The sequence below is a fragment of the Phyllobates terribilis genome, unplaced genomic scaffold (assembly GCF_046119375.1).
Source record: "Phyllobates terribilis strain yellow unplaced genomic scaffold, ASM4611937v1 Scaffold_2__4_contigs__length_985480577, whole genome shotgun sequence".
In the NCBI taxonomy this organism is placed as follows: Eukaryota; Metazoa; Chordata; class Amphibia; order Anura; family Dendrobatidae; genus Phyllobates; species Phyllobates terribilis.
In genome coordinates this window covers 131271335-131295799 of record NW_027362762.1, presented here as the reverse complement: position 1 = coordinate 131295799, position 24465 = coordinate 131271335, and the positions used below count along the sequence as shown (strand labels likewise).

Sequence of the window (24465 nt, the reverse complement as noted above, 5' to 3'; positions counted from 1 at the left end):
GCAAGTACTGGCAACAGCTAAGGCTCCTCCTGGCACCAGGTAAAGCTTCTCCTGGTAATGACTGGCAACAGGTAAGGTTCATCCTGGCAATGACTAGCACCAGGTAAGGCTCCTCCTGGTAATGAATGGCAAGAGGTAAGGCTCCACCTGGTAATGGATGGCACCAGGTAGGGCACCTCCTGGTAATGACTGGCACCAGGTAAGGCTCCTCCTGGTAATGACTGGCACCAGGTAAGGCTCCTCCTGGTAATGACTGGCACCAGGTAAGGCTTCTCCTGGTAATGACTGGCACCAGGTAAGGCTCCACCTGGTAATGACTGGCACCAGGTAAGGCTCCTCCTGGTAATGACTGGCACCAGGTAAGGCTCCCCCTGGTAATGACTGGCACCAGGTAAGGCACCTCCTGGCAATGATTGGCACCAAGTAAGGCTCCTCCTGGTAATGACTGGCACCAGGTAAGGCTTCTCCTGGTAATGAGTGGCACCAGGTAAGGCTCCTCCTGGTAATGACTGGCACCAGGTAAGGCTCCTCCTGGTAATGACTGGCACCAGGTAAGGCTCCTCCTGGTAATGAATGGCACCAGGTAAGGCTCCTCCTGGTAATGACTAGCACCAGGTAAGGCTCCCCCTGGTAATGACTGGCACCAGGTAAGGCACCTCCTGGCAATGATTGGCACCAAGTAAGGCTCCTCCTGGTAATGACTGGCACCAGGTAAGGCTTCTCCTGGTAATGACTGGCACCAGGTAAGGCTCCTTCTGGCAATGACTGGCAAGAGGTAAGGCACCACCTGGTAATGAATGGCACCAGGTAGGGCACCTATTGGTAATAACTGGGAACAGGTAAGGCTCCTCCTGGTAATGACTGGCACCAGGTAAGTCAAGTCCTGGTAATGACTGGGACTAGGTATGGCTTCTCCTGGTAATGACTGGCACCGGGTAAGGCTTCTCCTGGTAAAGACTGGCACCGGGTAAGGCTCCTCCTGGTAATGACTGGCTCCAGGTAAGGCTCCTCCTGGTAATGACTGGCACCAGGTAAGGCTCCTCCTGGTAATGACTGGCACCAGGTAAGTCTCACCAGGCACGTTAAGTTATTCCTGCAGTGAGCTTGTGACACCCTGTGACTGGTGTAGACCTGTGTCCGTTCACAGCACACAAGTTCCTCACAAGAGCCTCACCAGTTCACAGGGTCACTTCATCACAAGCACCTCTGTGAGAGTCACGCCCCGACAACCCCCCCTGACTGGGGATATAGTGGTAGCTGCTGCTGATGACAGAGGATGGAGACAGGCGAGCTCATTCACTGGCCGATACAAAGGATGGGGGAGGCGGGGCTGCGGGTTGCGAGGGGCGGCTGCATCCTGGAGAAGGAGAAGAAAGGAGAGAAGGTCGGAAGGCGGAGAGACCCGGGCAGGAGAGACTCTTGGGGCTCAGCCGGGGAGGTCACTGGAGAGACGGTCCCTGTACGGCAGCGGCACAGCAGCCATGGCTCCCTGATCCCCGACATGGAGAAGACTGCAGAGGATGACTGCGAGGACTCGGGAGCGGAGACCGGCGGGTACGTGCTGTGGGACCCCCACGTCTGTGCACTGTGGGGGCATGGAGCCCAGTGATAGGCAGGTGTCATCTGTGGAGAGGGTGTGCAGCACATGGGGCTGACATACAGATGTACGGGGCAGATATACATATATATATACAGTATGTATCCTGTGTGCAAAGGTGTGCATCCCGTGATGTGTGTGTGTGTATATATATATCCTGTGTGCAACGTGATGTATATTTATCATATATACGTAAGCCATAATCATCAACATTGACAGAAATAAACACTGTAAATAGATCACTCTGTTTGTAATGACTCAATGCAATATAGGAGTTTCCCTTTTTGTATTGAAGAACTTAAATAAATTAACTTTTTAATGATATTCTAATTTAGTGAGATGCATCTGTGTATATATAACATATCACACATGGACCAGGACCAGGCCATTATATATATTACACATGGACCACCCTATAATATACAAGTGCTTCTCACTAAATTAGAATATCATCAAAAAGTTAATTTATTTCAGTTCTTCAATACAAACAGTGAAACTCATATAGTATATAGAGTCATTACAGAGTGATCTATTTCAAGTGTTTATTTCTGTTAATGTTGATGATTATGGCTTACAGCCAATGAAAACACAAAAGTCATTATCTCAGTAAATTAGAATAATTAACAAAAAACACCTGCAAAGGCTTCCTAAGTGTTTAAAAGGTCGCTTAGACTGTTTCAGTAGGCTCCACAATCATGGGGAAGACTGCTGACTTGACAGATGTCCAGAAGGCAGTCATTGACACACTCCACAAGGAGGGTAAGCCACAAAAGGTCATTGCTAATGAAACTGGCTGTTCATAGAGTGCTGTATCCAAGCATAGTAATGGAAAGTTGAGTGGAAGGAAAAAGTGTGGTAGAAAAAGGTGCACAAGCAACCGGGATAACCGCAGCCTTGAAAGGATTGTTAAGAAAAGGCCATTCAAACATTTGGGGGATATTCACAAGGAGTGGACTGCTACTGGAGTCATTGCTTCAAGAGCCACCACACACAGACGTATCCAGAACATGGGCTACAAGTGTCGCATTCCTTGTGTCAAGCCACTCATGACCAATAGACAACGCCAGAAGCATCTTACCTGGGCCAAGGAGAAAAAGACCTGGACTGTTGCTGAGTGGTTCAAGGTGTTGTTTTCAGATGAAAGTAAATTTTGCATTTCATTTGGAACTCAAGCTCCCAGAGTCTGGAGGAAGAGTGGAGAGGCCACAATCCAAGCTGCTGGAGGTCTAGTGTGAAGTTTCCACAATCAGTGATGGTTTGGGGAGCCATGTCATCTACTGGTGTAGGTCCACTGTGTTTTATCAAGACCAAAGTCAGCGCAGCCATCTACCAGGAAATTTTAGCGCACTTCATGCTTCCCTTTGCTGACAAGCTTTTTGGAGATGGAAATTTCATTCTCCAGCAGGACTTGCCACCTGTCCACACTGCCAAAAGTACCAATACCTGGTTTACAAACAGAAGTATCACTGTGCTTGATTGGCCAGCAAACTTGCGTGACCTTTACCCCATAGAGAATCTATGGGGTATTGTCAAGAGGAAGATGAGAGACACCAGACCCAACAATGCAGACGAGCTAAGCAACCTGCTAGTATGGATAAAAATGTAGATTTATTGTCTACGCGTTTCAGAGTCCACCGACTCCTTCCTCAGGACAACCATACATAGGTCATGTATGGTTGTCCTGAGGAAGGAGTCGGTGGGCTCTGAAACGCGTAGACAATAAACTTACATTTTTATCCGTACTAATGGTTTGTCGTGACTTCAAAGAGCGCAGAAACAACTTCCTTTCCCAGCATCTATCTCTGACATATCCATAGGAAGCTGCAGCATTTGGAGTCCAGGCTTTATAGGTGTTGTGTCCCACACAACCCTACTAGGTGAGCAGTTTTTAATACTTCTGTAACATTTATTAATTGGATAAGACCCTATTGCGCTCTTGTATTTTTCCATATCAAAGCAATCTGGGCTTCCATAACACTTCAGCAGTGCCACAGGCTGATCTCTTCCATGCCACGCCGCATTGATGCAAAAGGAGCCTGACCAAGTATTGAGAGCATTTGCTGAACATACATTTCAGTAGGCCAACATTTCGGATTTAAAAAACATATTTCAAGCTGTTGTTATAAAGTATTCTAATTTACTGAGATAATGACGTCCGTGTTTTCATTGGCTGTAAGTCATAATGATCAACATTAACAGAGATAAACACTTGAAATAGATCACTCTGTCTGTAATGACTCTATATAATATAGGAGTTTCACTTTTTATATTGAAGAACTGAAATAAATTAACTTTTTGATGATATTCTAATTTAGTGAGATGCACTTGTATATTACACATGGACCAGGCAGGGTGCTGCGGCCCTGGCTACATGTGCAGGACACATTTATTATTGTCCCTTTTTGCATTTTCACTAGATTACTAATACTTTAAGTAGGTGCACCGTGCACTTCTCTGTGCCCTCTCACACAGACCACCAAACACAAAGCCAAGAGCACATGGTTCAGGTAGTGCAAGATTTTCAGATTTAGGGAGTTGTCCTGCTGTCCCAGTAGGTTGGGGGGTCTGCCCTACTTTAACTGTGTGTCATCAGGATTCTGTTACAGCTGAATATTATTTATTTAATATGCTGTGGTTATACAGCGCCATTAATTCCACAGCACTGTACAGACATCATCGCTGTCCCCATTGGGGCTCACAATCTAGATTCCCTATCAGTATGTCTTTGGAGTGTGGTAGGAAACCAGAGAACCCGGAGGAAACCCACACAAATATGGTGAGAACATACAAACTCCTTGCAGATGTTGTCCTTAGTGGGATTTGAATCCAGGACCCCAGCGCTTCAAGGCTACAGTGCTAATCACTGAGCCACCGTACAATGGCGGATCAAAGAGTTATCAGATTCCTACTCCTTGATCAGTCTTGGTAGAGACCTGCAAGGATCTTTTTGTCACGTGACTGGTACCAAAGACAGCTAAGCAGTGAAGCAGGACTCACAGGCAAGTGAGAGGCTTGTGTGTGGGGGGAGTGATACTGCGGGCACCATACCGAGTGGTATCAACGCTGGGGACATCATTACATGGTGGGGCATCATACTTTGTGTGAGTGGGACTGTAGGTAGAATTATACTGTGTGTGGTTGCCTGTTGCTTTTATAGTGTGTGGGGGGCTATAGAGGGCATCATACTGAGGGCATCCTAGTGTGTGTGGACGGGCTGTAAGGACATCATAGTGTTTGGGTGGGACTGTAGAGGGCATATTACTATGTGGGATGCTGTAGTGGCATTGTAGTATGTGGGAGGCATCATACTGCAGCATCTGCAAGGAGTTTCTATGTTCTCCCCTTGTTTGCGTGGCACATATAAAGGACTTTGTGAGGTTATGGTACTGGCTAAGCATAAAACTAAAATTACTGTACATATCGGTATATGTCCCTTTTTCTTATCTTTCAAAGTTGGGAGTTTTGATGTCATCATTACAGGTAGCAGCCATGTTTCTGCCTAAACCACCCTTTATTGTCCTGAATTGGTGGTCAGCAGAAAGGGGAGCATCTCACCACCGCAGTGCCCCCATATATAAGCCTCTCATGTACAGGACACCTCCTTGTTTTGTGTAAAGGACGTTTGTTACATTTCTTGCTATTGATGCTGTCAGTGGTTACACAAACATCAGGAATGTTTATAAAAGCTTCCTCTGACATTTATCTGTGTGGTCTCACTGGGAAGGAAAAGCAATGTAGAGTATATCAAAGTGATGGATGGATACTGTAGATATATGGATAGTAATTAATATATATATAGTAAGGATAAGCTATGTAGAGTGTATCTATATATATAATTGTCTTATCCCGTCTGTCTGTCTTTCTATCTGTCTTTCTGTCTGTCTGTCTGTCCAGGAAATCCCGGGTCGCTCATTGGTCCGGCCGCTGTCTGTCCAGGAAATCCCGCATCGCTCATTGGTCCGGCCGCGGCCAATCAGCGACGCGGGATTTCAGAAAAAAGATGGCCGTTAGCGGCTCATCTGCCGGACGGAGGTCAGCGGCGATGCAGCCGGGAGATGAGCGGCGCAAGCAGCAGAAGTACCCCGACCTGCGGCGCCGCTGACCTCCATGCGGCTAACGTCGGGAGATCAGCGGCTAGGACCGCTGATCTCCCGACGACAAGTGTGAACGGAGGACCGGGGAGCGGCGCCGCCGGTCGGGATGCTTCTGCTGCGAGCAGCCGCTCATCTCCCAGCTGCTCGCAGCGGAAGTACCCGCACAAGCAGCGCCACTCCCCGCTCCTCACTAATACGACGCTGATTGGTCGCAGCCGCCGGACGCGACCAATCAGCGAGATTGACGCCAAATTTAAACACTGCTCTGCTGATTGGTCGCGGCCGCCAGCAGTGACCAATCAGCGAGATTGGCGTAAGATTTAAACAACGCTCTGCTGATTGGTCGCGGCCTTCCGGCGGCCGTGACCAATCAGCGAGGTTGGCGCCAAATTTAAACACCGCTCTGCTGATTGGTCAAGGCCGCCGGCAGTGACCAATCAGCGATTTTGGCTCCAAATTTAAACACCGCTCTGCTGAAAAATACAGAAAATAGTTGCCGCTAAAGATGTTTCTACAAACTATAGATTTATGGGGTGTACTTAATTTTTCTTATGCTGTTTCTACATGTAGGCCTAGTTTTTGGTAAATAAATAACGACCCGGTGTAATTTATTATGTGTTGTTGTTCATCTGAGCTTACATTTACCTAAGTTGAAGACCTTCTAAGGACCAGATTTTTCTTTATTAATGACTTGATTTTTCAAACTGTTTTTCTCATGACTGTAGGTGATATATTTATTGTCTAGTAGTGTGATAGTAATTAGGCTGGATATAGATGTATATATTATTACATTATTATCAATACCATCAGCTCCACCCTTATAACATGTAGAAGTGCTCCTGCATAGAGCTTTTATATGGTGCTTTGTATACAGATACTTTATTTCCGTGTGCACGCGCTCTCTATATAAGATACAGTATATATTCTGCGTAGTCTTCTGTGTAAATCGTACAATGCCTGCTGCGCCAGTTACATGTCACAGCTCTGCCAGCTGCTCCTAAAATCTGTGATCTGCCGATCTGCTGGCTTTTTGGTTGGCTTCATTGCTGCTTATCTGCCACCATTGAAGTCATTAATATTTGTGTCATCAGTACCGTCTGGTCATGCTCGGAGACATGTCCCGCCCGCTGAAGCCCCCATGTGCCAGCAGTAAAGAATGTGGCACTGTATTCGCCTGTGAGATCTTTTTGTGGTGGCAGAAAGGGAGCTAAGTGCCAGGATCGAGCACCCCGTCCTGATGTCAGCCTCTGGGGTGGACGGTTGATGATGCATTATTTATATCACAGCTCTCTTGTATTGTTTATGAGGAGTGATGTATTCTTCCGGATTAATAGAAGTCAGCAATGTTAATCCCTCTCCACCTGTAGCACGCAGAATCACTAGGGAAACCACAGGGAATTAGCGCCGCTCACAGGAGCCAAAGCATTCAGCTCAGTGCTGACTTTCCCTGGTGGCTGTACATGTAATGAAGGTGTGACGTTTGCTGCTCAGTTTAGTACATATTACACTTTGTGGGCATTAGGAGCATTGAGTGTTAATGCTTCTTCTTCTGGTCGTCCTTGGGAATCCTAACCTAAAAAATTCCATTGATCGCTAAAGGGGTGCATACACTTTTTACCCAACGTATGTTTTCTTATATAGCAATTCATGTTATTTTATTCTCTTGTATGTTATATTTATTAGTTTGTTCATTTAGATTTTTGAGGTTAACAAAAACTTTTCAATTGCCATAAAAATGTTTTTTTTTTTACCTGATTTTAATCCCGCTTTCCTCTTGAATCTGCCATTGTTTGTTTTTCGTCTCTGCACCTGATGAGATATGGCCCCCTCTTCCCTATGTATAAATCTAGTCTTTTTATCCAACTTGGTGAAGAGTTGACGACCACGCCTACTTGGTTATAAAGATTAGATTTACTGTATATACCGGGAAGAGAGGGCCATATCTCAGGAATGGAGAGGCGCAGGAACAGATTCAGAAGAACATAAATACAAATTTATGGCATGCGACAGGCCCTCTTTAAGGAACCCTTTAAGGAACTTAACGGGTTTTCAGTAGTTGCCTAGCAGCAGGAATTGTTCTAAAATAATGTGTCATTACTTACCTCTGCCATCCTTTCTCCACTCCAGCACCACCTCTCCAGTGATCGTCACTTGTCCCGCAGCAACGACGTCACATCCATCTTTTACTTGACAGCTGTTGCCTCAGTGGTCACGTGTTGTACATAGAAATGTCACTGAGGCCAGTACATAAACTTTTATGACCCTGAATTTAATTTCCAAAACCACTGACCGAGATGCCAGTAGGTTGCACCCCACCACACCCCCAAGCCGATCCGGGCCGTTTAACAACTACTGATTGACTACATACCAACTATATGTAGTCAATATTTATATATACCTTATATTGGAACATTTCCGACCTTAAGGCCAAAATCCCAGAACAATCCCTTTCATGCCACAAAAGGTCACTGTAATCAAATCAACTCCTATATCAAATAGAGTATATTTAAGGAAAAATGGAATAAGGATTTGTCAGTTATCAAACGCTTATGACGAGTTTGCTCCAAAAGATGTAAAATGATTCAATAAACAAAAAATACTATTAAAATATTAGAAGCATTTTCCATGTTCTCTCTAAGTGATCAATTTCCATAGCGCTGCTGAATATATTGGCGCTATATAACCAAGCAAAATAAATCATAAATATAGTATAGAGTACAGTTCTTTTGTCCCTCACCCCTATGGCTGCTGGTCAGAGACATCTCTGATGTATCTAGTCCATTGGACAGCACTTTGGGCCTCTTCCATGCCACATATAGCTTGACAACAAAGAAACATGGGTAATAAGACTGCCAATGACCTCCCCAAACATCCTGCCAGCGTCATATTCTGGCATGACTTGGACCCAGTGTCGGACTGGGACATCAAGGGCCCACAAGTAACCAAATCCAGGGCCCCACTTTTCAGCTACATGCAAATGTGACATTATCCTTAATCACAAATTTATATAACAATGGACTGGGTAAATTGCTACATGGATAAGATGCCTTTGTCTGTACATAGTGATTCAAGTATATTGTATTCCTCATATAAGAGGGTAGTTAGTGGCCCAGTCTTTTGCATAGGGGCCCACCGGAGGATTCCCCTGTTCTCCTGTGGGCCAGTCCAGGCCTGCTTGGACCATACTTCTTTTGTCAGCGAGGCTCCTAGATTATAACGTTTTGTATATTGTCACCAGCAAAAGACTTTATGAAACCTTTAACATGTAACGTTTTGGTCATCATATACATCGGATCGTATTTTTGGCTATGAGGGAACTGTAAAAGCATTTACAGCCCACTTATCCAACTCCCCTAAAACAGCCTTGTAAAGGGAGTCTACAGCGATGACTGTATGAATGCTTGCATGGTGTTTTGTGTACAGCCTGGAGGGTGCAGGATTTTATTACTACCCTGTGACATACATCTCCGTTATCTAGTGCAGAGACAGCGCCACAGCCTATAAATACTACTTAGTGGATTGTTTATTTATTGCACATAATGACTGGTAAGGGGCCACAAAGCCCCGTGATTGATAGCCCGTCCTGCCAGCGTCCAATCACAGGCGGCCATCAGACATAGAACACTCCGGGTACACAGTCAGGATAAACACTGGCGCATTCTTTTTCTATCACAGCCGTTAATGAACTAGTCAGTAGGTATGGAGGGAAGCAGGACCACCCTGGCCGGTGATGACAGTGTTTGGAGATTCCCATCAGGGGGGTTGTAAAGAGTGATAATGTGTTATCCCTCAGGGCAGATGTTATAGAACAAGTCTGACAATATCAGCCACAAGCAGTGAGCGCATGTTTCCACTCACAAAGTGAGGAGTAACATCAATTTTCTCCCGGGTGCTGCACTTTAAGTACTGCAGCCAGGAATTTCCTAACTCTAGTAACCTGCACATTAATCCCATATCCGCGGGTTTATTAATTTATTTTACTCACTTATACAGCGCCATTAATTCCACAGCGCTTTACAGACCTTATCGGCACTGTCCCCATTGGGACACACAATCTAGATTCCCTATCAGTATGTCTTTGGAGTGTGGGAGGAAACTGGAGAAGCCAAACGTGGGGAGAACATTCAAACTCCTGGCAGATGTTGTCATTGGTGGGATTTGAACCCAGGACCCAAGCGCTGCAGTGCTAACCACTGAGCCACCGTGCTGCCCCTTAAGGTTAACAGCGTTATCCCACCTGACGGGTTCTCTTTAAAGTCTTGCGATGTGCGGCCTCATGGATCACACATTTTTTTACAGCACATCCCAACATGCTCGATAGGATTGTGATTTGGGGAATTTGGAGGACATGCAACACCTTAATCTCTTTGTCATTTTCCCCAAACTATTCTTGAACAATTTATACTTAGTTTCTGTCAATGATTAGGTAAGGTGGTACATGAAACATTCACATAATTACCAGCAGAGCATTGCCCAGAGCATGACACTGACTCGGCTTTACTTCTTCCTATGCTAGTGCCATCTTCCATTGCATCCTGGTGCCATTTCTTTCTCTGGTAAGTGACACACCCTACCTTGGTCAACCACACAATAAATGTGTGATTCTTCCATTTCTCCATGATCCAGTTCTGATGCTCATGTGATCATTGTAGGGTCATTTGGCGGTGGGCAGCGGTCAGCATTGATACTAACTGGTCTGTGGCTGCAGCCCCGCGTATATCAACCTGCAATATCACGTTTTCCGACACCTTTCTGTATAGCCAGAAATAACTATTTATCAATTTGTCACTGGCCATCCTTCCTTGGACCACTGTTGGTAGATACTAACCACAGCATGCTGAATGCTCCCCACTAGACCTTCTTGAGGGCTCGCTCACATGTTTTATCAGATAACACTTGGGTTAATGGTATACCTAGGGGATGGTGCAGATCTGCGGTTTTTTCTCATTAATATATAGAAAGAGTCCAGCTCACCCTCAAAAGGAACTCCAACACTCCAGAGCAAGGAAACATGTAGTTAAGATGTAGTAGATAGCAAACAAGGCAAAATTCCAGCTTTACGGTGTGCAGAAAAATTTATTTCATAGAAAATTCAAGGGTTAAAATTCAGACATCAAATCTCATGTACAAAAATCCACAAAAAAATAATGTAGATCTACTCGATTTAGATGAGAACCATCCTCAATCATGCCGAATTGACTTGAGAAAAAAATCGCAACATGCTGCGAGTGCATCCGATGATCAGATGATACATACCCATACAAGGGTACCCATATGGGTGCATGTAAAGCAGCGGACTGCACTCGGATAACATCCGAGTGCAGTCCAATTTACGTGGACAAAGACAATGGAAAATGGACAATGGAGAAACTAAGTTCTCTGTCTTCTCTGCAACTTTTTATACGAATCTCTCATTCGAGTTTCACTGAGCCGAGTGTCATTACTATAATAGATCCGATCTATAGATATCCGATCCATAGATTGTGAGATCCAAATGGTGGTCTCTGCACGTAACCAAAATGATTGGTTGTCCATGTGGAAAATGGAAAGCACACGGATCCAATGTTGGCTTATGTGTTATTTTTTACACAGACATTGAAGAAAAAGATGAGTTGGGGTCACGTGAAGACCACTTAAACTGGCAAGTGGAGCTGAATCTGAACAGTGTGTATAAACTGCAGCGCTTGCCAAAATTTCCGTTAGGGCTGGACGACCCCTTTAACTAGAAGTGTTTATTCTGCTTTCTTCAAAAAGAGCTGTCTCTGCTATTTGTCTATGGTGAGGACAGTGTTTAGATTCAGAGCGGAGCGGAAGCATCCCAGGGCACTGCAGTGGCCAGAGAATATGCTGCCAGAGCAACCAAAGGACAACTATTCAGATACAGTCTTCTAGGTAATATCACTGATAGTTCTGAAGTTTCAGTTATAAAGAACTTCCACCATATTCTATATATTTTACATCTTTCATTGATAACTGAGCATGGATTATACTTGTAGAAAATCACAAATCAATCCTGAGTCTTATAGAACGTAGGTATTTGCATATTGGTTTTTGGTTATATACGTATGTTTATGTACGTCCGATACTAGAGATCATGCATAAGCATACAATATACATACATCCTGGTAAATAAAAGCGTGTAACATACCAACTTCCCCTCTACTATCGACATCAGTTCCAGATCAGTTCCGGAAACGTTTCAAACTAAATTTTAACCTATAGTGTTTTCGAGTACATACATGTTCCTTTATATCACATTGTAGACCCTCGAAAAAAGGGAGCCTGTCACCATTCATAATCATAGCTCATTTTAGAGGATAAATAGGTTCGCTCTGACTGTGTTTAATAGGTGCTCAGAAATAAGACGTAGTCTTCAAATAGATAGGAAAAATTTCGCTCAGATGATTGCAAATGAAGACAGTAGCTGTATTAAATTAAAGAGACCAACGTGAACACAGACTCGGCCAATGTTGCTGCCACAAAGGGCCTTTATCAAGGTATATCAGTGCAAGAAGTGGTCGCAGGGTCCTTGCGACTAGACCCTCACTGCTCAGGGCCCTCCGACCACTTCCTGCACAAATATACCTTGACAAAGGCCCTATTTGGCAAAAATGTTGGCTCAGTCTGTGTTCACATGGGTCTTTTTAATTTAATACAGCTCATTTTAGATGTCTGTAAGCAGCTACATTTTAACTCCAGTATTGCAACCACAAGACTGTCACCATAGTATTCCATAATTATCTAAGTCCTGTTCAGCAGAAGCACAGGGGATCCAGTTGTTAAGACCTTGTTATGGATTCCTAGGCAGTGTTCTCATATGTGTGGTAGCCTCTGCCATACCCAACTGAACATGATTGACTTACAGTGAGGTCTACAAGGGCTCCCTCTTGTTTTCTGACATTTCAATCATAATAATAGGACTGCATGTCATAAACTGTTTCTTAGGGTGCTGCAAAATATATTCTCATTCTCTCAAAATGACAAAAATGAACCTAGTAGCTTGGCCCCTGAGTGCCAATTTGGAGACATTATTCAGATGGCACAAACATGCCATAGGGTTTCTTATAGGTGGGAATCCTAAGGTACTGTAAACATTAAGACCCTGATTTGTCATGACCGGCTCCTTATGAATTTGGAGATAGAAGTACATTTCTATCATAATTTATGCCACTTTTGGGGTGTAAATTATGATGAACTTGTTGGGTGTCCTCAGTCATGCACCTTTAGGGTATGTGCACACGGTCAAGAATGGCTGCGGATTGGACGCAGCTCAGCTGCGCTGCGTGCAATCCGCAGCGGCCAGATGTTGGAACATAGTGGGTGGGATTTAAAGAAATCCCATGTCCACTATGCGTCTCTGTGCTAATGCGGATCACCCGCGGAGATGGACATGCGGCGCGTCTTCACAGACCGCAGCATGCCAATTTCTCTTGTAGAGACACTAGAAATTCTATCAGTGCAAAGTATAGGATGCGGTGAATCCGCATGGTTCAATGAACACTTGCAGATTCACCTGCGTGCAGCGATTTGGACGTAGCATAAAGTATGCTGCGTTCAAAGCGCTGCCAGAAAGGATCGTGTGCACATAGCCTTAGGGTAAGTTCCTCCTACTTTTTGGAAAGTTGAGGGGCTGGCAGAAACTAAAAACAAAAAGGAGCAAAAGATTTGTGTAACTTCTCCAGAACTTTGGCGAAAATTAAATCAGGGCAAATTTCAGTAGGACTATGTAAAAGGACCTCCCAACTCTCCCCCAATGTCATCTGTGGTACAGCTGACATTTAAATGAAGTTTTGAAAAAGTTTAAATTCTTTTGTTTTCAAGATAACTTTCTTCTCTGTCTACTAAAAACAGGAGTGCTCAGCTGAGCTGAGTGTTCAAGTGCATGGGGAAAGTTGGGAGCAGTTGCTGTTGATCGAACGGGCATTCATCCGACAGCTATCTTGTGTATGGCCAGCTTTAAGAGCTGTCCTGTGCTGGTAGCAAGTTTCCTTTAAATAATTTGTCAGCATTTCTCCCTGATTTGTTGGAATCTCTTTTCTGTACACATGACATCATAACGGAAAAAGATGTACGATTTACTTCTTTAACTTTCTGATTTGCACACTAATTGGATAACTAGTTTCCAGATGACAATTTCCGAGGCTGTATGCCGTGCGCAATATTATTTCACTCCCGAGCGACTTTTCCAGCCAGCAGATGATCTTCCTTAATTTCACGCAGTGCAGATCTGCTCTTTGTTCTAAACGTTTGTTATTTTAAACCATTACTGAGCATTGACCTTCCAGCCATCTGGTGCTAATTAATGGAGAAGTGGACATAAAGGACTCTCTCTTGCAAGATGCAATATGCTTGTATGGATGGACTGTAACATTTGGCTACTGCAGCAGACTAGAGTCTGTAACATATGAGAAATGTATCACCTTGAATAAGAGGTTACATGCTTTCCCGCTGGTTTACACCAATATCTGATAGACATAAGTTCAGAATTTTTATGTCTTGTTTTTGACACAATAAGTTTGTCGCTGTTTGCTTCGGACACTACTTCATTCATCTCTTCTGGCCGGCCATTTTTAATCTAGCCATTATTTGGCAACAATGCCTCATTAAAATGCGAAGCCCCTTAGTCCGCTTTCATTAGAAAATAGTCACAAGCTGCCACATGTCTTCAGCCGGTGAAACCTGAAGGCAGATTACCGGACCAAAATAGTGTCCGAATAATGAGGGAATTCTCTAAGACCAGCGCCAAAGAAGAACAAATAAGCCAATTAGTTTACATCTCTGGGCGCAGCGCATAGAGCTTCTAGGAAAACACATGGTAGATTTATTATCCACTAGCCAGTGATCTCATGCCGCTCAGAAATGGAGGGAGCTGCTTATTGTCTCAGACGACAGGTTTTTTTCTTCTTCTCTTGGTTCGGACAGTAAAAATATCATTTTACTTGTATGTGTAGATTTTTGTTACTTGACACTACACAACGTATGTATCTAATAAACAATGGGCTATGTTGATATAACATGTCATGGTGTGGCGGAGCCCACATCACTAATAAATCAGAAAACTAAACGATGTTTGGGGGGAAAAAAACACCTGTTAAATCCATTATGATGTAAAATGTCCGGCATCACGTGATATTATGTCAGGTTACAAGGATGTGTATGTAGCAAGGAGAGAAGTATTAAAATATAGCTTTTGATTCATAGTAGGATACGAATAAACCTTCAAGTCCTATTAAGAGATAGGGAAGCTATTTAGGGTACTGAATAACATTAGTAGCAGTCCTACACTTGAGTATTGCCCTTGTAAGGGTGGGAGCAAATGTATTGGGGATGACAGGGAGGTTTATCAAATGTACAGGTGCAGCTCACAAAATTATGTCTTCCCCATGATTGTGGAGCCTACTGAAACAGACTTTAGGGACGTTTTTAAACGCTTAGGAAGCCTTTTCAGGTGTTTTTTGTTAATTATTTTAATTTACTGAGATAATGACTTTTGTGTTTTCATTGGCTGTAAGCCATAATCATCAACATTAACAGAAATAAACACTTTAAATAGATCACTCTGTTTGTAATGACTCTATATAATATATGAGTTTCACTCTTTGTATTGAAGAACTGAAATAAATTAACTTTTTGATGATATTCTAATTTAGTGAGATGCACCTGTATATACCGTCATTGATGCAGTTGTTCGGCACTAGTCAACAAATCTGCAGTCATTCCATGTGACTGCAGACTTGTGAATACTCACATCTTGCTTACTGTGCACTGTGTGCATTCTCCTGTGCCGGGAGCGGGTGATCATGTGATTAGCATTCTTCCAGCCCCATCCTACTAGACGGTGTCTGGCCTGGCTCAATAAACTTGCATTTATCAAGTGTCACAATGGTCTTGGGACTATGGGCTCTAACGAGGTCCCTAGAACTAGGGGCTCCCTAGTCTATCCCTGTCCTCTCGGATTACTCCTGAAGGTGGAGACGCCGGGTTCACGTGCCTAGCTATGCTCCTATATCAACCCTTATCTGTCCCCTCCCACCCAGGGTAGTGGGATGCTGAAGTTTATAGGATAACACTAACTAGACAAACAAGGGAAGATGGACAGGGATACATGAAAATGCCAACCATAAAAATTCAAACACACCAAACAACAGAGTGGGACACAGGGGAGATAAAGGAAGGAGAAACCAAATAGGAGAGGATGAGGATGTGCACACAGACAAAACTCCAATCAACAATCTTCAGACAAATCTCCGAAATGCCAGCTCCTACCAAGGACTACACCACCAACTCCAGATCCAGGCAGTAAGAACTAACACTGGCAATCCCTAAGTGCCAGAGGAGAGCATATATAAAGGGGAGGGTCAAATACTAAACAGCTGAGTAAAACAGGTAGAAAAGCTCCAGCTTCAGCTGAACAAATTAACCCTTGAACTGCTAGCAAGGACAAAACCAGCACTGTTTAATAAGATGATGACGTACTTCTAACCAGTGCAGGAGTTAGTGAAACCAGACAACACGGTCTTCTGGCCCCTCTCTGTCGCAGTATTCCCGTGACATTAAGGCCGTGCACGTCTAGTTGGCATATGACCGCATATATACAAATCGCATATTTGCAGTCACTCGCCTTCCGTTCCGGCACCAGACAATACTCGCAGCTCTAGCGATGTGAGGATTCACAAGTCTGCAGCCTTCTGGTTTCTGGTTTGTCTGTAATCACTTAAAAAAAAATCACATGTTTTTTTATATAGAAGGGTAAGTTCCCGCATGGTTAATAATACACTGCAAATTTGGTACAAATTTCCAACAAAACCTGCTTATATTGTATATGATGTATGTGAATTCTGCTATGGATAGGTCTCTGATGTCATGATTTTCCATTGATGTTTTCTTCTGACGTGTGTGATTACGGTTTGGAAACCCAATTCACGAGCACTGGACTGTAATGAGCTACAAATTTTAAGAGCAGAATCTGCACCTAAAATCTGCTACAAATCAGTAATATCCAAGTGTGGCCAAATTAGATTTCTATACAGTATGCCAATTATTAGCAAGTTTCCTATACATTATTGGTGATATCCCACTTCTAAGCTGCAGTGCTGTATTGGAAGCATGATTGACGTGAAGCACCGTAGGAGACCATCGCAGTTTAACATCAAGGTTCCTTCAGCTTTAGTTCAATTTTCAAGTGCATTGCACAATATTTTTTGTTTTGCATGTATAAAAGTATCTGGAACTATTGAAACGTGAAGTGCTACAGTAAAGGTAGCGGCTGCCATTGTCCTGAGAAATGACGGCTTTAACACATGTTATACAATTCAACTAGAGATGACGACGGCTCTAAAAGTCTCTTCACAAGCCATTGTCCATATTGTAAACCTAAAACCGATGTGCCAACAGACATCTATTGAGAGTGAAGTACATTCACCAAAGTTACATTCCACCCAAGTGAAGTACAGTCATCACTAAGAAGTACAAAACCGGGATTATCGCGCTGCGAGTCTTGCTCTGAATATATTAAGGCTTACCAGTCGGTTTCAAGAACAAAGCTAAATATTGTCTATGTAGAGCTGCTATGCGTACGGAGAGAGATTTCTACACCACCTTTTGTGACTGGTAATGTTTTATGGTTTTGAAAAGGGGTTAGTGATAATGACTTTTTGGGTGGCACAGTCATACAGCTTTACCACCCTACATTACTTTGTGATAGGTTTCATTCTAACCAATGCATAATCTACAAGTGTATATGTATCACTAAACAGTCCAGGGAGGTCAAATGACTTCTCGTAAAGCTCAATTGTTATGACTAAGCATGTTGATGAGCTGATAAATCCATGGAGGATCGAGTTCGAGTTGAATTTCCTGATATTCGCAGTTTCATGCAAATTCAAACATTTTGAGATTTGATTCGCAGTTCAAAAAAACATTTAAAAAATCCCTGCACCATTTCAAACATTGCGGAAGCATCAAAGAGTGGGCTAATGTCATTTGTATGGCCACGTGGGCCTCTCAATAATGCCCTGCAGCTATGACATGTTACGGATTATCATCCCTTGTACAGTGGTGGTAAGTACTGGGGCCATCACAGATCAGCAGTTCCCACCAGAGAACAGTTTCTATGGCAGAGTCGTTTTCCATCTCCAGGGTCACTGAGTAAGTCTCACTCTTTTTTAGAGTGGAAGCTTTTAATGGATGGCGTGGTTATCTTTCACTCTCTCTTTCCTGTAGAGCGTAAGCTCTTATGATCAGCAGGGTCCTCTTTGTCTGTTCTGTAGACTGTAAGCTCTTATGGTCAGCAGGGTCATTTCTCTCTCTCTCTCTTCTGTAGAGTGTAAGCTCTTATGGTCAGCAGGGTTATCTTTCACTTTCTCTTCTGTAGAGCGTAAGCTCTTATCAGCAGAGTCCTCTTTTTCTCCCTCTTCTGTAGAATGTAAGCTGGGTCCCCTCTCTTTTTTTCTGTAAAGTGTAAGCCCTTTCTCTGTCTTCTCCTCTTTCTCTTCTGTAAAGTGTAAGCTCTTATGGCCAGCAGGGTCCACTCTCTGTTTTCTGTAGAGTAGAGTGTAAGCTCCTATGGCCAGCAGGGTCCAATCTCTATCTTCTGTAGAGTAGAGTGTAAGCTCTTATGGCCAGCAGGGTCCACTCTCTATCTTCTGTAAAGTAGAGTGTAAGCTCTTATGGCCAGCAGGGTCCACTCTCTCTCTGTCTTCTGTAGAGTAGAGTGTAAGCTCCTATGGCCAGCAGGGTCCACTCTCTCTCTGTCTTCTGTAAAGTAGAGTGTAAGCTCTTATGGCCAGCAGGGTCCACTCTCTCTCTGTCTTCTGTAGAGTAGAGTGTAAGCTCCTATGGCCAGCAGGGTCCACTCTCTCTCTGTCTTCTGTAGAGTGTAAGCTCTTATGGTCAGCAGGGTTCTCTTTCTCTCCTCTTCCCCATGTATATTTTCCAATTTCCAAGCAATCACAAGCTTTCCAGTATTAAGATTCACACAAATTTATTCGCCACTAATCAAACTTTCAGAAGATCTCTGCTTTTCACCTAGACCTTAGAACCTGTAAAAATAATTTCTGTAATGTGGCTATTGAATCACAGAGGGGACACCATAGCCAAAATCAAACCTAGTCCTCATTATAGTTCGAGTTTTGCCACCCAGAACAGATTTTTTTCCCTTCATCCCCTTTTTCTGCCAATTTCTGAACTACGGTATTGCTAAGATGAGGCTACCTGTGCGGCTGATCCATTGCACCTGCGTGCCATTTACCATGTGCTTCACCTCTTCACTTGCTGCGTGATTGTCTCCTACGTTGCAGATCAGCTACTTTATGTACGGTCATCTTAAAGCCCCATTCATTCATCTGATTTTTGTGTACATATTCAAAACCAGAGACATTTTTTATCTAATTTTGAGATTAACGTCACCCATTCAAGTGAATGGGTCTGCGGGAAAAAAGCAGATGCCATTCATGCTGTATCTGTGTCCTGTCTGTTTTTTACTCACCGGTTGCCTAGAAAATCTTGGGAAACTTTCATTAGTTTTTTTCTCATACAAAGTTAAAAACGGATGACACTCGGATGGTAAAAACGGACACAGAGCAAAAACAGAATCAGCACGTTGATTAAAAATGGTAGTTTGTTGGCATACAAGGAAAAAAAATAACGTGTGAATACAGTCTAACTGTGCATGCCTGTTAAAATGCCACTATTCTATGTCTCTGTTCAACATGCAAATAGTGAATATTCTTGATATTCACTGAAGTCAGGGTTCAATGTCAGGTACAATGTTAGATGACAATACCCAGTGCACGCCCTGCTCCAGGTGAGATCCACAGATATACATATTGCACTTATACCGGCTGCCACATGAAAACACAGATTTATGACATTTCTCTCCACTGACATTTTGTATGTGTGAGCCCCAATGAGCCTAGAGTATTCTGACCATGTTCTATCTTTACTTTGCAGGTCAGACTACAGCCGCATGTCCTCTACAAGTAGTAAGTATAATCGCACATTCTCCGGAATCTCCATCTATATAGTGGTTCTAAGATGAAACAGACATAATTAACAAAATATTTGGAAATAGGACTGGGAAACAATATGAATCATTGGACTTTTGGGGTTTTCCTATACATTAAATTCAGGCCACCCAGATCTGTAATACATACAGTACATAAGCTCTTGATTGTTTGTGTACATCCACCTTCTGGTATAGTGGAAGGTCATATATGAGATTGACCAATCTGTGTTAATATACTGCAATCATCATATTATATAGCACTGTGTACTTACAACTGCTCATTTTGTCTTTCTACCCAGTTAATTCTTCTCTTTTCTCTGCTCTATGTAGAAACAGGAGGTCTCTTGTCCCTGCATTTATCATTCCCCTCTTCAACTCCTGACCCAGCTGCTCCCTTCTCCCCCCTGCCAGGGACTTTTGCAGGGACTGGTGACTCATACAGGGAAAACAGAATTCCTGTTTTAACATAGAGCTTAGAAGGATTCAGCTAATCTGTTTTTAATCACGTGATGTCATAGACCTAATGGAAAAAGGAAGAATTATCTGGGTAGAAAGGCAAAATGAGCAATTGTAAGTGCACAGTGCTATATAATATGATGGTTGTAATATATTAAGAGGATACCCATTTTGATGGGAGGAGGAGTGCTTCTTTAAAGTCACAACACGGAGAACTGTAGCCACACTCATAAAATTGCCCTTATCGCTCCTGGTTGTGTGATCACCCCTGCATGGATAATCCTGAAGCATCAGTTTAAAGAACGTCATGGGAAAGCTGATAGTTCCATAATGTTACACTGTAGATGATGCCTCATAATCCCTATTTAGTATAAGTAGTAAAGCAGTTTGTGCTGTTTTCACTTAATAATTCCTAGAAATGTGTCACCCATAAGGATGGCGAAATCTACATAAGGAACACATTTAAGTAAAACCCCATTAATCTTAGACTTTTCTTATTTTCTTGCTTTTCTTGTAATGCTTTTATTCATGATCTTATTTGCAGCAATATGTTACAGCTTCCTTTTATCTTACAATGGATTTGCCTCAAACGTTGGTCTCTTTATTTGTATATCTTCTATATTTTTGATTGAAAAGAAGTAGAACCATCAGGTCATGTTATACTAAATGTCACGATCTCGCCACTCACTGTGTCCTAGGGACGCAGTAAGTGACAGCTCAACCGCCCTATAGATACCGGGGGCGTGCCAGGCTGTCAGTATTGTGAGTGACAGCTCAGCTGCCCTATAGTATGCAGGGGCTTGCTGGGCTGTCAGTATTGTGAGTGACAGCTTAGCCACCCTATAGTATATAGGGGAGTGCTGGGCTATCAGTATTGTTATAGGATTGACTATCAGTTCAATCAGGCCGGGCCTGTGGGGTTTCCTCCAAGTGTCACCCTTTCAGAATGATTGCCAGGCTATTTAGTTGGCTGGCAGTGGTCAGAACATTGCCAGTCGTAGCCTTGTTTGGTGGTGTGTGTGCTTTTAGCTCTGTGTTCTGTTATTTTGATCTTCGTTGCCTTTCCTCGGACTTTGCCTCTTTGGCTATTCGCTCGTATTGCCCCTTTTACCTTTGCCATAGTCTGACCTTCGTTTTCTGACCTCGGACTTTACCTTTGACTATTTGTTTGTCTTATCCCTTTGTCTCTGAAGTACTCTCCGGGCATTTGACCACGGACTCCTTGACTTCCATGCCTCACGGCTTGTCCGTGAGAAGTGACGTTTACAAGCGTTACGCTAAACATGCCAAACTTCCAGCTGCAGTGTAGGGGCTCTGTATATTGCTCTGGCCTTATTAGTAAAATTTGGAGAACATCAAACATCCTCCAATCGGTATCGTGAGCGCACTTTTGTGTATGAGCATTGTGAAGACACGGGGTCTTCCGTGGGCATAATACAACACAGGATGAGGGTAAAACAGTGTGGCAATACTTTATTGAACCACCAAACATATAGAACAGTCCCAGAAAATACCCAGATGGTGCAAAATTGCAGTCTCACCCTTCCACAGGCCCGCCGGGAATAGAGTGGCTGCGACTTTGGGACTTCCAGGGCCAACTACCTCAACCAGTGGCACCCCGCTTTGGGTGGACACCCACAGAGAGGAGGTAGCAGCAAGCTTAGGAAGCTGACAGTCTATTGAGGTACAAGGCCAGGAGTCACGAGGGTCCCACCCTGGCTTCTCTGAACATATCCATGGGACCAGGTGACCAGAGGGTCACAATCCTGGTTTCCCTAAACGTCTCCATAGGGTCAGTGATGGTCAATGGAGCAGATCTGTATCCTTCCAGCCAGGGCCGTGTTCCCTTAGGCTGGCATCCTGTAGAATCCAAATCTGTGTCCCTCTGGATGGAGCCATGCTACCAAGCTGCTGTCCTGAAAAGTCTCTCTGATTCTCTCTGCAGCACGATAAAAATCCCTTTTTATATTTTCATCTGTGGCTCAGGTCATCATTCACAGGTCAGATGGAAGGTGCAGGGCTCATGTCTCATTGTTTGAGCTTTTAATCAATTTGCTCAGTTTGTCCTCCTGTTTTGTCAGTCAACAAGCTGGCTGGCCTGGTTCAATATGTAATTAGCATATTAGTAAACATTATTGTTCTATTACCCTGAGTCACTGTCCTTCTTGAGCAGCCAAAGAAAAACACAAATTCAAAAGTCAACATAAACATAATAGTGTATTTCTCCTGGCCTAACGAATTTACACATCTGGATAATTAATTTTAGAAGCTGTGTATTCACAAGCATGCATTACATACCATAAATGAAGCGCCCCTTAAAGCAAACTATTCGTAAAAGATCTTGTGCCTGGAAGTTTTTTCGTTTTTACCAATCACTTAGAATAAGTTAAAAAAACGGAATACTTACCGAAACTTACCTATAACATCCTTCACTGCGCTCATTCTGACACTGACTGGGTCCCCCACAGTTATTACTTCCTGCTTCCTTCTTAAAACCCCAAAACAATGTCACTCAGCCCATCACTAACTGAAGTGGGTCCTCACTGTAGCTAGTGATTGGCATTTAATGTGTTTCCAGGAACAAGAAACGGTGAGAACTTGGAGCGAAGAATGTTTGGATGGTGGTTATTGCTTCATCTAAGTATTTTTAACTCATCCTGAGCCATTGTTAAACATTTTGACCTGCTGGACAATCCCTTTAAGCTTTGGCTTACAGTTCTTTGTTGTGCCTCTCAGTCCGAAGGGAGATTATCATGGGAACACTACAGCTGCTAGAGGATTAATCCTGATAACCGTATTATACAATGGAATTATATTTTAGTAGATCAGGATTATGCTCTTGATTGGGATGCCGGCCACGGTAGTCATGTATATAAGTCATGACTTCTACTAAAACAAGTTCTATGTCTATCCTGATCCGAATATTATTGGTGGTCACTTGTAGACATATATGCGGGTCTTTACTAAGATTGATTCTTCCCATTGTGAGACCTATGGACCAATATGACATTAGGAGTTGGGCTCTGGTAAAGAGGCTGATGATATCCATAATGATATATTGCACTAGTCCTGATCTGGCACACCCCAATAAGATTGAAAAGTTGGCAGATGAGGGGCGTGTTGGTACATGGGTAGCACTGCTGCAGCAAGGCATGTCCTCTGAAAGCCGGAGGAGTGTCAGCTCCAGTAAGGGGGGAAATAGGAGAACAGGGCAGGCCAGGCAGGTGCTGGTAGTGGGGGACTCAATTATTAGGGGAACAGATAGGGCAATCTGTCACAAAGACAGGGATTGTCGAACAGTGTGCTGCCTACCTGGCGCTCGAGTCCGGCACATCGCTGATCGGGTTGACAGATACTGGGAGGGGCTGGTGGGGACCCAGCGGTCATGGTGCACATTGGCACAAATGACAAAGTTAGAGATAGGTGGAAGGTCCTTAAAGATGATTTCAGGGAATTAGGCTGCAAGCTTAAAGCAAGGACCTCCAAGGTGGTATTCTCTGAAATACTACCTGTACCACGTGCCACGCCAGAGAGGCAATGGGAGATTAGGGAGATAAATAAGTGGCTCAGGAACTGGTGTAGGAAGGAGGCGTTTGGGTTCCTGGAAAACTGGGCCCACTTCTCAGTTGGCAACAGATTCTACGCTAGGGATGGGCTGCACCTCAATGGGGAGGGTGCAGCTGTGCTGGGGGAGAAAATGGCTAGAAGGTTGGAGGCGTGTTTAAACTAGGGATTGGGGGGGAGGGTATTCATTTTATAGGTGGGGAAGATAGTGCAGATAGTGACCTGGGCACAAATAAAGAAATTGGGGTGGGGTTAGAACAGTCAATATAGTAAGAAGGAATAGAGGTACAGAGAGATACATAAAATGCATGTGCACTAATTCCAGAAGCCTCACCAACAAAATGGAGGAATTAGAATTAATTTTGTTGGAAAATAATTATGACATGGTGGGGATATCTGAGACATGGCTGGATGAGAGCCATGACTGGGCAGTTAATTTACAGGGCTATAGTCTGTTCAGAAATGACCGTACAAACAAGCGAGGGGGGGGGTGTTTATATGTAAAATCATCCTTAAAACCCATCTTGCGGGAGAATATATGTGAATCTAATGAAAATGTAGAGTCCCTGTGGGTGGAGATAAGGGGAGGGAGAAAAAAATAATAAATTACTGATAGGGGTTTGTTATAAGTCTCCAAAAATAATGGAAGCTGCGGAGAATATCCTCGTAAAGCAAATAGATGAAGCAGCGACTCAAGGAGAAGTCATTATTATGGGGGACTTCAACTACCCTGAAATACATTGAGGAAC

General features: G+C 43.5%; 1 protein-coding gene across 2 annotated transcripts in view; it reads left to right on the top strand.

The window, feature by feature from the left end:
• The first annotated feature begins 1211 nt into the window (after positions 1 to 1211).
• Positions 1212 to 24465, top strand: part of FAM124A (family with sequence similarity 124 member A) — a 65490-nt gene continuing 42236 nt past the window's right edge. Inside the window, exons 1-2 of one of the 2 annotated variants that reach the window (XM_073662652.1) lie at positions 1212 to 1554; positions 19642 to 19673. In XM_073662652.1, coding sequence (XP_073518753.1) covers positions 1277 to 1554; positions 19642 to 19673 — 310 coding nt within the window. In that variant the 5' untranslated portion in view covers positions 1212 to 1276. The remainder of the gene's footprint in view (positions 1555 to 19641; positions 19674 to 24465) is intronic. The other variant, XM_073662650.1, reaches the window with a different exon arrangement.